The following is a 17880-nucleotide window of genomic DNA, read 5'->3' on the forward strand; positions in this document are numbered from 1 at the left end:
CCCAGACTGATCGAATAGAAAAAAGGAAATATTTAACTAAAAATACCATTCGAAATTTTAAGAAAGGTCTGTATTTTAAAACCAATTTCTTTCTTGTTCTTTTGTTTTTGTTTGTTTTGAGAGAGAGAGAGAATGATCGAACTGAGAGACGGGTTAACAACATTATACAACCCTTTATCCGTCAATATAAACGTTTGAGTGTTATTGTATAGTGATATTACCCGTGCTAAAGAACGTTTTCCGCATCGTTCTCGCATTTTACTGAAGTTATAATATCCCCTGAGGGCCAAACAAAACCACAACCAGCACACCGCTAACTCACTTACTGCTTTGTGCAGTCATTGTCTTTTTTTAAGACTGAAAATTGTAAAACTAGATTTCCTAGATACTCCAATATATATAGTGTTGTAGTTTTTACAACAAATGCCCTGTCCATGGTGTGTCTCCACACCAAGTCTGACGTCCATACATTGAACAGTAGTCGGGACATACTCCGGAAACTCCTTCGCTATATTTGAAACATGAGGTCATACTGAGGTCGCAATGAACGAATTTTAGTACGCAACATCATGCTTGACCATCAGGTACCCTCACATTAAGCCCACACATGAAACACTAGCCACAACATGCTCAGAAAACCTTAAATTACACTGTATGTAAGGTCAAGGTCAAAGTTTAAAAAAAAGGTCCCGCTGTTCTCTTCTTTTATTTCTTTTCGAGGCAACATATCGACATCCTGTGACGTATTTTCATACATAAATTTGATGCCCTTATATTGGAATTGAGAATTTACTAAGAAATCTTCCATCGCTTTGAGAACTAGCTGGCAATTACGTCAGCATATTGATAGCTACCTGGGAACTACGTCCACAATTTTAGAACTGTCTGGGAACTGCGTCAACAATTTGAGAGCTATCTGGGAACTACGTCAAAACTTTGATAGCTACCTGGGAACTACGTCAGAACTTTTAAAGCTACCTGGGAACTACGTCAGAACTTTTAGAGCTACCTTGGAACTGCGTCAGAACTTTCAAGGCTACCTGGGAGCAATGTCAGTACTTTGAGGGCTATCTGGGAGCTACGTCAGTACTTTTAGAGCTACCTTGGAACTGCGTCAGAACTTTGAGGGCTACCTGGAAGCTACATCAGTACTTTTAGATCTACCTTGGAACTGCGTCAGAACTTTGAGGGCTACCTGGAAGCTACATCAGTACTTTTAGAGCTACCTTGGACCTGCGTCAGAACTTTGAGGGCTACCTGGAGGCTACATCAGTACTTTTAGAGCTACCTTGGAACTGCGTCAGAACTTTGAGGACTTTCTGGGAACTACCAGAGCTCTCAGTGGGATTGATCTATTCTAGATCACCGCTACAAGATGGATTCCAATCTGATCTTAGTTTTTACTATGTACATAATGGGCTATACACGATCAGTTTGATGCACAATTTCTGTAAATAATCCGACAAGTATCAGGTAGTTCTAAGCGCTATATATATATAACTCGTCATTATCACCAACATTACATTATCAGTATCTGGATGAACACCAACATGCTTAAGCTTAATCAGGAAAAGACGGAACTAATCGTCTTTTCCCCAAAGTGTCAGCAAACAATGGCTCTCCAGCTCAAGGTCGGTGCCAGAACTATTGAGACTGTTACAGCTGTTAAAAACCTAGGGGTATACTTTGATAGTTCACTGAACATGGAGAAACAAGTGAACGCTATTGCCAAATCCTGTTACTTCCAGATCAGGAACATCGGCTGTATTCGGCAGTTTTTAACTGCAGATGCATGCAAGATTTTGGTGCATTCACTTGTTACCTCTCGGTTGGATTATGGTAACGCCCTGCTCTGTGGTAAACTAACAAGTCGTCTGCAGAGGGTCCAGACCACTGCAGCACGGCTAGTTACTCGTACTCGAAAGAGAGAGCACATCACACCTGTGCTCTATTCGTTGCACTGGTTACCTGTACGATACAGGTCGCAGTACAAAATTCTGGTGTACACATACAAGGCACTAAATGGAACAGCTCCTCAGTACATACAGGAGCTTTGTTGTGTGTCCCAAAATCTCGTACTGTGACCTACGGAAACAGATGCTTTGGAAGAGTTTCGGCTACGTTGTGGAATAGCTTACCATCTGCAATTAGAAAGTCCAATACCCTGGCCAAGTTCAAGAGGGATATCAAAACTCACCTCTTCCCGTCTGCATTTTAGAATTTCTGCAAAGACGTTATATAAATACCACCCTTTTATTTGTTCAACCATGTGCACATTGCTTGCTTGGCTGTATAAAAGTGATTGTAAGCCTTTGTTTTTTTTCTTTTTTTCACAATTATAACCATTACTATTATCCATATGTTGTTCAGCGCTTTAGAGTAATTTTACAAATTATATAGGGTGCTATATAAATGTTGTATATTATTATTATTACGCAGACGGTCGACTGTTCTCTCGAAGGTATGGGAGCAAACTTGAGGCAGCAAAGTAACAGTAACTACCTACGCTGAAACGAGTGTAATATTTAGTGCAGAACGGACCACGAAACACGCCTGAATTGCAGCACTTTGTACAAATAATTTAGCAAACCAGTTCAAGTGGTATGTCTTTGATTGTTCGTTTGAATATTACGCAAAAAAATAACTCATGACAAGTTTCATGTTAGAACGAGTAATTATTATTCCGTTGTTTGTTCCAGAATTCAATATCGCCATAACGAAAAATTATTTTCCGTTTTTTGTTCCAGAATTCGATGTCACTCTGCTGTTAACAGATAACTGACTCATGCTATGATATTCAACCGTGACATGATTTCAGAAAAAAAGCTGACGATGACTCTCCAACTATTGTACCAGTCCTATTTGCTTACATCTGCCAGCAACAATGGTCTAACATACAAATCAAGGAATCAATTAAATTAACCGATGTGGGAAAACCAACACACATCGCGTGTGGAGATTACATAGGGAGTCTGTTAGTTATAATGAGCTGTCAGAAACAGATCGCCAAGATAAGTTACTGTACAATGTACAGGCCCCATGTTGTCCGTATATCGTACTGCCGGATGTTCAATAATTAACAACTGTGTTTCAGAATCAGAATACCATATTATTCTAAGTAGTTGATTTTAAGTAATATATATATATCAATCAAGAAATACGCATTCAACAAAGATTTGTTTGATCGGATCAAGTGCTTATATTTGACCATACTGTCGTTATTACTTATGAGACTATATATTTGAAAATAAAAGACAGTAATAAAATAAGTAACTATATGTATTTAACTCATTTTCGTAACGTGTAACTCTTTTGAAACAGAGTTAAAAGTTACAGTAGAGAAGCATACACCCTTAAATGTGTCTATATTTGTATTAAACATGAGATCACCTCAGACATTGCATATTGGCGTTTGCCATTAGTATCGTTTTCTGGTCGGCGAAAATAGAAAAGATTATACGTTAGATCCTAGGGCGCCCACCATGGCCCTCACGCGGGGGTTTAGGACTTCATCGCATCGTTTGTTCACGTGCAGGATTGCGTGACAGAGTCTTGTTTTGGAGCATTTGCTTTCGACGTTGGTTGTCGTGTAATTGGAGCAGATCAATGGTCAAAACCGCGTCCGCTTTTTATCTGTCGGCCTTCTGATTCATTCCACCACCCATGGTTTCTACAGGCCAGAATATTGGTTTGACCAGCATTGTTGAACATCAGATCCAATGGCGTGTGGTTCTTGTAGTCAACAAGTACCGTTGTGCACGTCATGCAACGAGGCGATGAATTTTCTGGTAACTATTGCTGCCTACATGTATAATAGTATTCTTTTAAACGTCAATCTAGCAGGAATTAGGTTAGGGTACCCTTACTCTCGTAGTTCCCAGCCAACTAATTCTCGACATGATTGTCCACACAAAGACGCAATGAGGCGATATTGATAGCAATGGACATACGAAACCATGGTGAAAGGAGCTGACCGCGTTGTGCACACGACGTCATCATGTAACTAAGATACAATTAAGACATACAAAGCCTGCGTAATTTAACTAATTCACCCCTGAAATAACATAATGAACTATTCCAACCTTTTAATTGGAAGAGTTTAAATGTGTCTTCAGGGGTGAATGAGTTGTTAACTTTCTCTGCCTTTTGGTGACTTCGCCACAGTATTATGGTTTTTGTTTTGGAGCGATCTGTAAACATGCCTATCAAAACATAAGTTATTAAATATATAGTCATTAGTATTTTATGGTGGTAAAAAATAACTAATACTTTTTTAAGCTGGTTTTCATAATATGGATACCGTCTAGAAGGCTTCCAGGTAAGTTGTTTTGCTATCGAATGAGGATCTATGGTACAATCATGCTATAACATCTCCTCCACTGAACGCCATCTTTCAGTTATCGTCCCCGAGGACGAAATCATTTCTTTTCCAAAGCCAATTTGCACAATCAAGTGCAAACTGTTCACCGCTCCGTTGGACCGAGAGCATCATGGGAGCATATGGCGCGCCTGTGACGTCACTATCATCTAACTGTGATCAAGCTAGCATAGTGCTAACAATGAAGGGATTTAAAAACCACACCAGAGCCGAGAAGGACAAAATTGGATAGCATGGTCAGTACAAAAAGACACCAACTAAATACACAGACTTCGTTAACAAAGGCAATACTATTTTGTCGATTCCGGTCAGTTTCACATTAAATTTTCATGTAATTTTGACATGAAAAGAGCCAAATTTCAATTGACAGCTGTCATGTTAAATTGACTTGTGAATCTCCATTAATAAACCGGAAGCGGAAACCAGCTGCTTTAAACTGTAAGCGTTCCCCTCACAACATATGGTACAGTACCAATCATGTCTCCTTGCAAATGAATACGTTGTTGTATGTAATAAATTATGGAAGACATTGAAACTCTATAACTAGAAATCATATTGTGTAATGGGAACATCATATAGTGAAAACGTTCGACTTCACATCAAAGCTCTGCATTCTCTATGATTGTTCCAATAAAAGACGTAGAGAAACAACAAATTATTTTGACCGAGGCCGACTACATGTCCAATAAATCGATCCAAAGGCACCATTCCCAGTTCAAACTTGTCAAAACAAAGGTGAAACAGTGAATTTAAAATTAAATAAAAACTGTTGCAGCTGCCTTCAAATAATAATGGCAAATATTGGAGCAACATGCTGATATGCTCGAGAAATGGCTTCAATAGGCCTATCACATTCCTGGCAGGAGCACATGAAAAATTCATAACCTTACAATTGTCTCGACGGCAGTATGACAACCATGTTTGCATTAGGGCCTACCGTTGTGTGCTAATAAAACATCTTTATGACCTGGAAGAGTACTAAAGCTCTGTGTATGTAAGGCGCTTAGTGTAGGAGAGTGCTTTAGAAGACAATGCCTTATCAAACCGAATCTACAACCACTTAAGCGAATCGTGTCATGGTTAAATGGTTTTATTGTTGTCATTCTTCAATCTTTTTATCGAGCGCAAGTTATAACCGTGCTCATCGCGTCTGTGAATTTGTAATGACTGTCACACGTGAGATGGAAATATACGAATGGAACAGCATATTTAAAATACATCTCCAGATGCATTTATGCTGACCTAGTTTATATTACTTAATGGTTTGAGATTTAATGAAAAAGTGTTGGTAAATTTTATATTGATTGGAGCTAATATATCATGGGACAATAAATTTCAAGCGGTGTAAAGGGCAAAATTATTTAATCTATTTACAAAAAAAAAATCTTCTAAATTTTTTAATTTTATGAATAGTTCATAAAGAAAGGCATTTTAAACTTGCTCCTAATTCGGTTCGAGAACATATGTATTTAGCATTGCACAATGGCAATATACAATGCAATAATTGTATTTCTCATTTATAGTTACATAGTAACCTGAAGGCAAATAACAAAACAACAAATATACAAAGAAACTGCAATAGTGAACAATATATATAAACTTACACAGAATATATAAATATTAAGATTATACAACTTAATTATAGGGTACCTACGACCAATACTTCGAGGGTGAGCACACAGTTCCTAAATGGCTGAACTTTGATTTTAGAATTTAATTTAGCGTCTAATCACCGCGAACATTGCAAACATGGAGTAGGTTACCTGTCGTGTAGGACGAATTTTGTACACGTTAAGGTGTAAATTTGCTTCAATGAGGAACAGTGTACACGTTAAGGTGTTAAGTTGCTTCAATGAGGATCAATGTACACGTTAAGGTGTATATTTGCTTCAACGAAGAACAATGTACACGATAAGTTGTACACGTTAAGGTGTAAATGTGCTTCCACGAAGAACAATGTACACGTTAAGATGTAATGTTGCTTCAACGAAGAACAGTGAACACGTTAAGATGTAAATTTGCATCAAGGAAAAACATTTTACACCCGAAGTTGTAGATTTGCTTCAACGAAGTGCATTGTACACGTGAAGTTCCCCGATAATGGAACGAGCATTGCACACGTGACGCATTAAATTGGCTTCAAGGAAGAACATTGTACATGTGAGGTTGTAAACTTGCTTCAACGAAGAACATTGTACACGTGAGGTTGTAAACCTGCTTCAACGAAGTGCATTGTACACGTGAAGTTCCCCGATAATGGAACGAGCATTGCACACGTGACACTGTAAATTGGCTTCTAGGAAGAACATTGTACACGTTCAGTTATACAGTTGCTTCAAGGAAGTACATTGTACACGTGAAGTTGTAAATTTTCTTCAAGGAAAAACATTTTACACGTGAAGTTGCAGATTTGCTTAAACGAAGTACATTGTACACGTTAAGTTGCTGTAAGGACGGACATTGTAATCGTTGACGTTTTAATGTTGTAAACGGTATTTACATGCGATATATTTATTAAAATGTATAGAGATACATTATGAGACACAGTAATATTGACGGAGCGACAAAGACACAGGATAAGTATCCGATAAAAAGCAGTGGTACACTCGATTATCGTTAACCTGTCTTTAATCATTTGGGACATTGGGCAAACAAACACGAATCCTACATGACAAGCAATTGTAAATGATGTACATCAACCAGACTTAGACATAGATCATAATCGATAAATTATCAGCTGGTCAGACGAATGTAGTCGATAAATATCAACTTTCGACAATAAAATACTGACAGACAATAAGTCTGGAATTGTCTCCCTTGGCGTGATCTGGGTGCCCCCAGACAACCGTGAGTCTTGCTGTACAGACTGTATCTTGACACTAATCGCTAGTTGGTGGGGAGCTCGTGAGAGTAGTATGGCAGACACTTTGGGGAATTCCTGTTGTGTTCGTGTAAAGTCTGTAGCCTGTCTGGTCAGTGAGAGAGAGAAACTTGAGATGGAGGTGTGGAGACCTCTAGTTCAACAACGAAGAAGGATCTGGCACCCATTAGAGAATTCAACATATGGCATGTTGTCATGACGACATTGCTCAGAAAACGGAATTGAAATAAGCGTCAATAATACATAACATGTACGTGTTTTAACTACATCCCTTAAACATGTCATGTTAAACTGCATATGAACTGGACATTGTTGACAATTTCGAAAAAAAAAACATTCAGAGAGTTCCCTCCAACTTGACCTTATTATCTTCCTTAGTATTAATTATCTCCGCTAGGATCGCTCGTTGATACTATTTGTAGTTTTGAGTCGAAGCCAACCAAGTCTTTTCTTCACCCTTCAATATTTGGGCTTGAATTTAGCAAACATAGCGTCAATTTGAATTGCCAAATTATGTCTTTGAATTGGAGCAAAACCTAATTGCGACAAAGAAGTCGGACCGTTTAAGCACTGTTTTATTACACTGTTGTAAATGCATTTAATTGTTTTACAACATTGTTGTAATGATTACTATATAGACGTACTGTTACCTCATTGTTGCAGGGTTTTCATTAAGAGCAGGCTGCAGGCCTTAACCCTTTCACAACTGTGGACATAATGGACTCATCCAGATCAATGCATGGTTGAGTTTATTTAAGTTACATAGGGGTGAAAGGGTTAATGATTAATTCAGTTCTGATTTTGGCCTGTTCCAATCACCTTTGTTTAATATATCTCATATATAACTTTACAAGTTGCCCGGCTAAGAATGTCATTTGGTGTGTTTAAATTGAATTAACTGAAAAAGCCTATATTGTACTAATATACTACATTGTTGTACTGTTTTTGTAAATTTTGTTACTGTTTAATTTATCGTGTATCACTGTGTGCTTTCATTCAAATGTTTCATTCAAATAAATATTAATAATCTCGATGACGATTCCAAAATTAATGACGTTTTATATCTTCTAATTCCAAATTGATTACGTATTAAGCAGAATAATATTTCCATTCTACCAGCTATAACCAAACAGTGAATGACAATTACGTAGCCCTTCCGTAACGCTGGAGATTAAAGCTTGATACTCGCGCGGAAACAAGCTGGGATAATGGCCAGCTTCTCACCACGACACTGCCACAGTCACGGCAATCATACAACCAAATTAATTTGAGATTATCGATCACGTGACTCGTTATTTTGTAAAAATCAATAGCCCCGTTCGATTTTTATGCGCGACTTTTACGTTTGATTTACAGCATACGACGATAGCCTCGGTGTGTGTGTGTGTGAACAAAAACAAAACGCCCGTATGGAAAACGTATATTGTTTTTTAATCTATATTGATCAGTAAAAGGTATTGTAACCCTCCACCAGGTACATACCTATTGATCGGCTGTGCACATGTTATACATATGAAGGTCAGGTTATTAACATGCTTTGGATATGAATATCATAATCATACGGTAATAAATACGTGCAACAGATCAATGTAACGCCTCCACTGACACGTCCGACACGTATCGGGATACATAGCACATCCCTAATGTCAGAAGCATTATTTTCATTTGTTTAAATATAAATGATGGATTTTTTTCGCAAGTTAAAATGTCACATAAGTTATAAATTTTCGGGCATGGTTTAGTACAACTCGTTTCCTTGATATAAAACGTCCCGCAGAAACAGATATGGGCATCCCCGAGTCGTATCAAGCAGATTCATTTCCCCAACAGTTGTAGTATATTGAATTTTCCACGTGGTTATCAGCTGGGGATAACCACGTTATCACATTATGATTATCATGAAATAACTATTGATTTTTCTATTGAATAACCTTAGTATTATTATTATTAATACACAATAGTCAGCCCATTGACTTATAAGTATAAAAATAAATCGGTCTTATAAGTTTTCTTTTAATATATTATTTCAGAATAATTTAGACTCGGCCTGACGCGACAATATTGATACTGTTTCTGCGTTTTTATAATTTTACATTTGAATACAGTGGACGTATTGGTTCACCTATCTGCTGTTACACGCGCTGACGAAAGTACCGGGTCATAGGACTGTTCTGTTATTGATATATCATCTATTCATAACCTCATACACTTAAAACCATTCACCCGTAAGCGTCATTTTACTAATGGAAGTATATCACATCAGCGTAATGCTACCAGCTGCAGTGAAACTACACACTAGCGTAATGCTACCAGCGGCAGTCAAACTACACATTAGCATAATGCTACAATGTACCACCGGCAGTCAAACTACATATTAGCGTAATGCTAGCACCGGCAGTCAAACTACACATAAGCGTAATGCTACAATGTACCGCCGGCAGTCTAACTACATATTAGCGTAATGCTACCACCGGCCGTCAAACTACACATAAGCGTAATGCTACAATGTACCGCCGGCAGTCTAACTACATATTAGCGTAATGCTACCACCGGCCGTCAAACTACACATAAGCGTAATGCTACAATGTATCACCGGCAGTCAAACTACACATTTGCGTAATGCTACCACCGGCAGTCAAACTACACATAAATCAGCGTAATGCTACAATGTACCACCGGCAGTCAAACTAAACATCAGCGTAATGCTACCACCGGCAGTCAAACTACATATTAGCGTGATGCTACCACCGGCAGTCAAACTACACATAAGCGTAATGCTACAATGTATCACCGGCAGTCAAACTACATATTAGCGTAATGCTACAATGTACCACCGGCAATCACACTACAAATCAGCGTAATGCTACCACCGGCAGTCAAACTACCCATTAGCGTAATGCTACAATGTACCACCGGCAGTCAAACTAAACATCAGCGTAATGCTACCACCGGCAGTCAAACTACCCATTAGCGTAATGCTACAATGTACCACCGGCAATCACACTACAAATCAGCGTAATGCTACCACCGGCAGTCAAACTACATATTAGCGTAATGCTACCACCGGCAGCCAAACTACACATAAGCGTAATGCTACAATGTATCACCGGCAGTCAAACTACACATTTGCGTAATGCTACAATGTACCACCGGCAGTCAAACTAGACATTAGCGTAATGCTACAATGTACCACCGGCAATCACACTACAAATCAGCGTAATGCTACCACCGGCAGTCAAACTACATATTAGCATAATGCTACAATGTACCACCGGCAGTCAAACTACACATTAGCGTAATGCTACAATGTACCACCGGCAGTCAAACTACATATTAGCGTAATGCTACCACCGGCAGTCAAACTACACATAAGCGTAATGCTACAATGTACCACCGGCAGTCAAACTACACATCAGCGTAATGCTACCACCGGCAGTCAAACTACACATTAGCGTAATGCTACAATGTACCACCGGCAATCACTACACATTAGCGTAATGCTACAATGTACCACCGGCAGTCAAACTACACATTAGCGTAATGCTACAATGTACCACCGGCAGTCAAACTACACATTAGCGTAATGCTACAATGTACCACCGGCAGTCAAACTACACATTAGCGTAATGCTACAATGTACCACCGGCAGTCAAACTACACATTAGCGTAATGCTACAATGTACCACCGGCAGTCAAACTACACATTAGCGTAATGCTACAATGTACCACCGGCAGTCAAACTACACATTAGCGTAATGCTACAATGTACCACCGGCAGTCAAACTACACATTAGCGTAATGCTACAATGTACCACCGGCAGTCAAACTACACATTAGCGTAATGCTACAATGTACCACCGGCAGTCAAACTACACATTAGCGTAATGCTACAATGTACCACCGGCAGTCAAACTACACATTAGCGTAATGCTACAATGTACCACCGGCAGTCAAACTACACATTAGCGTAATGCTACAATGTACCACCGGCAGTCAAACTACACATTAGCGTAATGCTACAATGTACCACCGGCAGTCAAACTACACATTAGCGTAATGCTACAATGTACCACCGGCAGTCAAACTACACATTAGCGTAATGCTACAATGTACCACCGGCAGTCAAACTACACATTAGCGTAATGCTACAATGTACCACCGGCAGTCAAACTACACATTAGCGTAATGCTACAATGTACCACCGGCAGTCAAACTACACATTAGCGTAATGCTACAATGTACCACCGGCAGTCAAACTACACATTAGCGTAATGCTACAATGTACCACCGGCAGTCAAACTACACATTAGCGTAATGCTACAATGTACCACCGGCAGTCAAACTACACATTAGCGTAATGCTACAATGTACCACCGGCAGTCAAACTACACATTAGCGTAATGCTACAATGTACCACCGGCAGTCAAACTACACATTAGCGTAATGCTACAATGTACCACCGGCAGTCAAACTACACATTAGCGTAATGCTACAATGTACCACCGGCAGTCAAACTACACATTAGCGTAATGCTACAATGTACCACCGGCAGTCAAACTACACATTAGCGTAATGCTACAATGTACCACCGGCAGTCAAACTACACATTAGCGTAATGCTACAATGTACCACCGGCAGTCAAACTACACATTAGCGTAATGCTACAATGTACCACCGGCAGTCAAACTACACATTAGCGTAATGCTACAATGTACCACCGGCAGTCAAACTACACATTAGCGTAATGCTACAATGTACCACCGGCAGTCAAACTACACATTAGCGTAATGCTACAATGTACCACCGGCAGTCAAACTACACATTAGCGTAATGCTACAATGTACCACCGGCAGTCAAACTACACATTAGCGTAATGCTACCACCGGCAGTCAAACTACACATTTGCGTAATGCTACCACCGGCAGTCAAACTACACATTAGCGTAATGCTACAATGTATCACCGGCAGTCAAACTACACACTAGCGTAATGCTACCACCGGCAGTCAAACTACACACTAGCGTAATGCTACCACCGACAGTCAAACTACACATTTGCGTAATGCTACCACCGGCAGTCAAACTACACATTAGCGTAATGCTACCACGGGCAGTCAAACTACACACTAGCGTAATGCTACAATGTACCACCGGCAGTCAAACTACACATTAGCGTAATGCTACAATGTACCACCGGCAGTCAAACTACACATTAGCGTAATGCTACAATGTACCACCGGCAGTCAAACTACACATTAGCCCTGTTTCACCAGTGGAAGTGTCAATAATTACACATAAGCGCAATTCTACCAGTAGCAATAGTATAAAAACGCAATGTTTACCGTTGTAGTATCAGAAAAAAACGAAGTTCTTACAATTGTAGCACCACAAAAGCGCATTACGTACAGTAGTAATATCGCAAAAGTGGACACTCACAGTTATAGCATCACTAAAACGCAAAGCACAATGATAACAGTAGTGGTGTCAAGAAGCGCAACGCTACCAAATGTATTATCACAAAAGTTAACAGTGGTAATATCTGAAAAACACAATTGCTTACTGTGCTATTACCGCAAAAAAGCAATGCTTACTGTGGTATTACCGCAAAAAAAGCAATGCTTACTGTGGTATAACCGCAAAAACGCAATGCTTACTGTAGTATAACCGCAAAAACGCAATGCTTACTGTGGTATTACCGCAAAAACGCAATGCTTACTGTGGTATTACCGCAAAAACGCATTGCTTACTGTGGTATTACCGCAAAAACGCAATGCTACTAGTGGTAGTATCACAAAACGCAATGCTTACTGTGGTATTACCGCAAAAACGCAATGCTAACAGCTGCAGTACTACAAACGCGCAACGTTAACAGTGATTGTATCACAAACTACTCACATGTACAATTTATCAGTGGCAACATCACACCCGCGTGAATATATTTTGATCAAAAGATTATTGGCAATAATGACAATTTTATATTATGACATGTGTCGCTCTAGCAAGGCTGTACGCATACGGATGAGATATTTAAGCACTGAATGTTTTAGCAAATATTGTTATTGTCCTATAACACACATTGCTATTGAGGACTTGAACAGTATTTGCTAAAATATGCATTACTTATATATATATTACGATAGAGTAGTTATGCTGTATTTAGGTCTTATTCGAACAGTTTTCGAGCAGCAAATTAAGTGTTGACAACAATGAAATTGATAACGTCACAATAGGATTGTAATGGAAGGATGCAGAACAAACGTGAGGTGTATTTCTATATCTATGCGTGCAGTCGGCACAAATCACGTTTTTATTCCAAGCTCCTCTCGTATAAGTTCGTCTGCAAGGACGAGATCATGCTATTAGAAGGACGCTGAAGCCATCCAGCCCCTGTCTCTGTCTTGGATTGCATGTATATTCATTACTATAGAGTTTGGAGTGAAAATGAACGGTTATCTACACAGTTCGAACCCACACATATACATACACACGACGTGCTAGGCTCAGCCCGACAAACGGCGTGGTAGATTTAGCTCAGAAAGACGTGATAGTGACGAAACATATGTCAAGGTTAAGCAAGGCACATTACGTGGTAGGTATAGCGACGTGGCAAAGTTGAGCACGACATGTTTGGTGGTATTTAGCATGACAACGCGATGTAGGAGGTTTAAGCACTGAACATAATGTGATATGTTGTAGCACAAAACTTGGAATGATAAAGTCCCAGACGACACATATAACGTGGTAGGTTAAACTAGGCAGGCACACGACGTGGTAGTTAAACAAGAAAAAACACACGACGTGATCGTTTAATCACTCCTCGGGCCGAGTGGGTTAACATGTCATACGACGTGGTAGCTTTAACACAACCAACTGATATAGTGGGCTCAGCACGAGGAGAGAGTGACGGACATATCACTGAGGTATCAACATAAATCCATAGTAATTTTAAGTGCCAAACAGCTGCCGTATAAAATCAATACCGATTCTCCTTGTTGTCTTATGTAAATTGATTGTTATGAAACGGAACGGAATATTGCTGTTGATGATACATATTTGTATCAATCGGATTCGGTTCGGACAATATAGAAGCATTTGTAAGCTATGGATATCCTGATTATTATTGATTATTCAGATATTTAAATGTAAACGTCACGATATCAAATACTAAAATACTCAATGAAACGGAACGAAACGTATATATTAGTACAACTGTAGATGTTAAATAGTTTTGTTGTAATTGAAGCAAGCTTGACGTAAGTGTTAACTTTCCGGGTTTCGATCTATGACAGACAGACGATACCATGGAGAAATGACAACGCCGAGAAACACGGCCTGACACATGGAGGTCAACAAGCAGACGACCTACATCAGTTCCACGGCGGGAAAACTCCCAGTACAGTATGAAACATGTAATTATTGGTCTAATCGCCGGCTATTATGTCCTGTTCTCTATCGATCCTTTGATACTCAGTAAGCCCACATATGGTGACTAAATCATCCAATTAGATGATGTCCATCTAGATATTACATAGCAAGGAGATGAATGCATCAATAATTAGTTTACTTAACCCTGTTTACCGATAAACAAATACTAACTACGCGCGTATTCAACAGACGAAATTGAATCAAATGAATTTATATCGTCCATCGGAGAATATATTATACTTGGGAGGTTATGTTGGTGGCTGTTCACTAGCTCGCGATTCCCGCCCACGCACGCGCATACAGCTGTTGATGCTGCTGGCACAGTGGTATTGATAACAGGCTGATAAGTGTACGCACGCTTACACCGCCCTATCCTATATATCTAAAGCATTCATTAAAATTCTTCTGCGTACAATAGTTTTGTAAACAAGAATAATCTCTATCCCAGAAGTAAAACGTCGCTAGGGCTACATTAGTCTGTCGTCAAACTGTGGCCGTATGTTGTACACAACAGACGTAAAACAACATCTTCATGTGTTACTGGGTCTCTATATATTGAATGAAATTTAATCAATGTAAATTATGTTCAGCACACATATACGTTTAGCTGTTTTGGGTCCGAAGTTCGTGGAACATTTAGAATGCCGTCAGCAATTACAATATGATATAATTATCGGCAATTGTAACGCGATAGTGTGTAATTGGCGCTATATAACAATAACCTGCTTGCTTTAGATAAAATTACGGGGAAATGAACTTTTCCCCCCGTGTCCTGTTGATACAGAGGCTAGTACGGGGAGTCTGAGAGCGTTGATCCGTCAGATGACTTAGCTTTATGTTTTCCAGCAGAACAAGTGCCACCGACTGTCAAGGACATCAGAATAACAATGCAAGATTTGAAAGACAAAAGTTTAATTCAGCAACTGAATTGTTCTCAGTTAAAATGAGGAGAGCTGAATAGACGTTTTGTAATTCTAAATCTCCATGGTTTCCTAGTCTAGTGTACATACTAAGAACAGCCCCAGCTCCCCAAACTCGTGTTTTCACAAACTACCTTTCAATTTTATCTGTATACATACACTTCCTAAATATTATATATATATATATTTACTTGTTAAATATAACATTTTGTCTGTACACATGAATTATATAAAAGGGTTCTATTCCGGTTTGTGCATGCTACACAGGCATTTTGAGTAAAGATATATTCATTATGGTTAAAATCTAAAAGAAAAGTGCTGGAATTTCTCATGGAAGTGAACGTATGGTACTCTCTTAGTGGGAAGGTATCCGCCCTAACAAGGTACCCCTAGGGATCCAGTCTCACGCCGCTTTGTATCTGATAAATATCGGTAACCCCCAGAGGTACGCATGTTTAGCGTCACGCGGTGCATGTCGCTATCGGATAATGGTAATCGGTAATAGTTGAAGGGATATCCTCTTGCAGCCGTGTCCGCCAGCAATGCCTTCAGACACACGTAACTGTCCCACAAAAACAGGTACAATGAGTTAACAAATCTCATTTCCATATATTTATCAATTTTGGAAAGGTTTTATCCGAACTTCCCCTCTCGACGTAACCTTCTGTTGTTCCAATACACATGCTTTACATCTATAACCCTCGGTAGCTGCACCAGAGACGGTTATCTATCTATTGTTATATATTTATTACTAACAAACCGACTAGCTCTTAATCCAATTCATAAAATTGTAACGATGACTTTTAATTGCTCATATTTTATGTAATATATATTATTCGTTAAGATGACCATGCTTTTTGCGTGTCAGTGTAATAGGGCCACGCGTGGGGAAGAACATGTGCGGAATAGGGCCCGGAGTATTAGCACAGGGCGATCACCCGATTCGGAAATGCATGTGGATAATAACTCTGCATTGTGTTTCATACAGACAAGTAACAGATGGTATAAAAGCAATGGATTGTCTATATCACAGTAAAGTTTTCCATAAGCTTTCTCGCCGTAAATACTTCAAATACAAACTAGTTTTCCACGAGCTTTTTGGCCATAAATACATCTTATACACACTACAATTACATGTAAAATGTGCAAAAAACTAATAGAAAAAATATAAATCAAAGAAATAATCGGAATTAAAACCATACTTACCCTCGCAGCCATAGACGTGGTTGGTTTTTCTAATAAATCCCATATTTTCTGGCGCCACTTGGCCATAGACCCAGTACCAAAATCCTCCTCGTCTCTTTGGCGAAGACTTTCGGCCTCCTTACGAATTTCCTCATAAACATGCTCCTTTTTCTGGTGATATTTATGTTGACAACACGACTCGAGATATAACTCGTCAACTCCCCAATACTCGAGATCTTCACTGAACGATAGCACACACATTTCCTCTACTAAATGAAGTTTACCCGTGCGATAGAAGTTTAAAATGGAGGCAAACGACCTTGGGTGCCGATCAAAGAAGTATTCGTTTTCCGTTAATGAGTAGTCGTCGCATATTTCCATGAGACTCTCTGGGGTGTTACAGGATCGTAACTTGCCAAGCCGGGTATGGGGCATACGGTCCAGAGTACGCCACATAACCTCATGTTTCACCCCTCCTACGTTTAATATTACCCGTTTCATAATTGGTTTGCTTCGAATAACTCCATTAAAATCCGGTGTAGATCCATTCAACTCCGTGGAATAATAACGTGAATTGAACTGTTGCTGTGTATTCTGTAGTTCTGCTTCCCCCGTTACACCCATAGTCACTGCGGGATGAGCTATAGAGGATACATTCTCAAAGGTCGTGTTTGAAACGCCTAGCGGATATACTGGAGGTGCAGCGGCTGTAGTAACAGGGTTGGGTGCTATTTTTACCTCCTGTCTACTACTTGCCTCCCGTAGCTTACGAGTAGTAGCGGAGTCCTTTGGCGTGGATTTCTCACTACTCCCTACCGAGTCACGTTTGCGTTTTTCTTGATGACGTAGCGCAGCTCCCCGCGAGGAAGACAAAGTTAAATGTCCAGCTTCACTGTCTCGACCCTGCCCGGACCCCGAGCTGTGGTTTATAAACATTGTAAGTTATTAGTTAATCAATGTTAGAATTGAAAACTTTCTTGGATAAATATAAGAATAAAAAGTGATAAAATAAAGTAAGAGAAAAAAGAAGAAGAAATGTTCAAGATGTTTTCATAAAATGCATCACTTGGAGTCTGTTCATTGTTTTGGTCCG

At 39.4% G+C, this 17880-nt stretch overlaps 1 protein-coding gene across 1 annotated transcript in view; it reads right to left on the minus strand.

Moving 5' to 3' along the window:
• The window catches only part of LOC110454434 (potassium voltage-gated channel protein Shab-like), a gene marked incomplete at its 3' end in the record, with an annotated part of 60197 nt that overhangs the window by 31371 nt on the left and 10946 nt on the right, over positions 1-17880 (minus strand). Inside the window, exon 2 of the mRNA XM_021503928.1 lies at positions 16809-17706. Within this exon, the coding sequence (XP_021359603.1) occupies positions 16809-17706 (898 nt within the window). The remainder of the gene's footprint in view (positions 1-16808; positions 17707-17880) is intronic.

This window comes from Mizuhopecten yessoensis, unplaced genomic scaffold (genome assembly GCF_002113885.1).
Source record: "Mizuhopecten yessoensis strain PY_sf001 unplaced genomic scaffold, ASM211388v2 scaffold7837, whole genome shotgun sequence".
Classification (NCBI taxonomy): domain Eukaryota; kingdom Metazoa; phylum Mollusca; class Bivalvia; order Pectinida; family Pectinidae; genus Mizuhopecten; species Mizuhopecten yessoensis.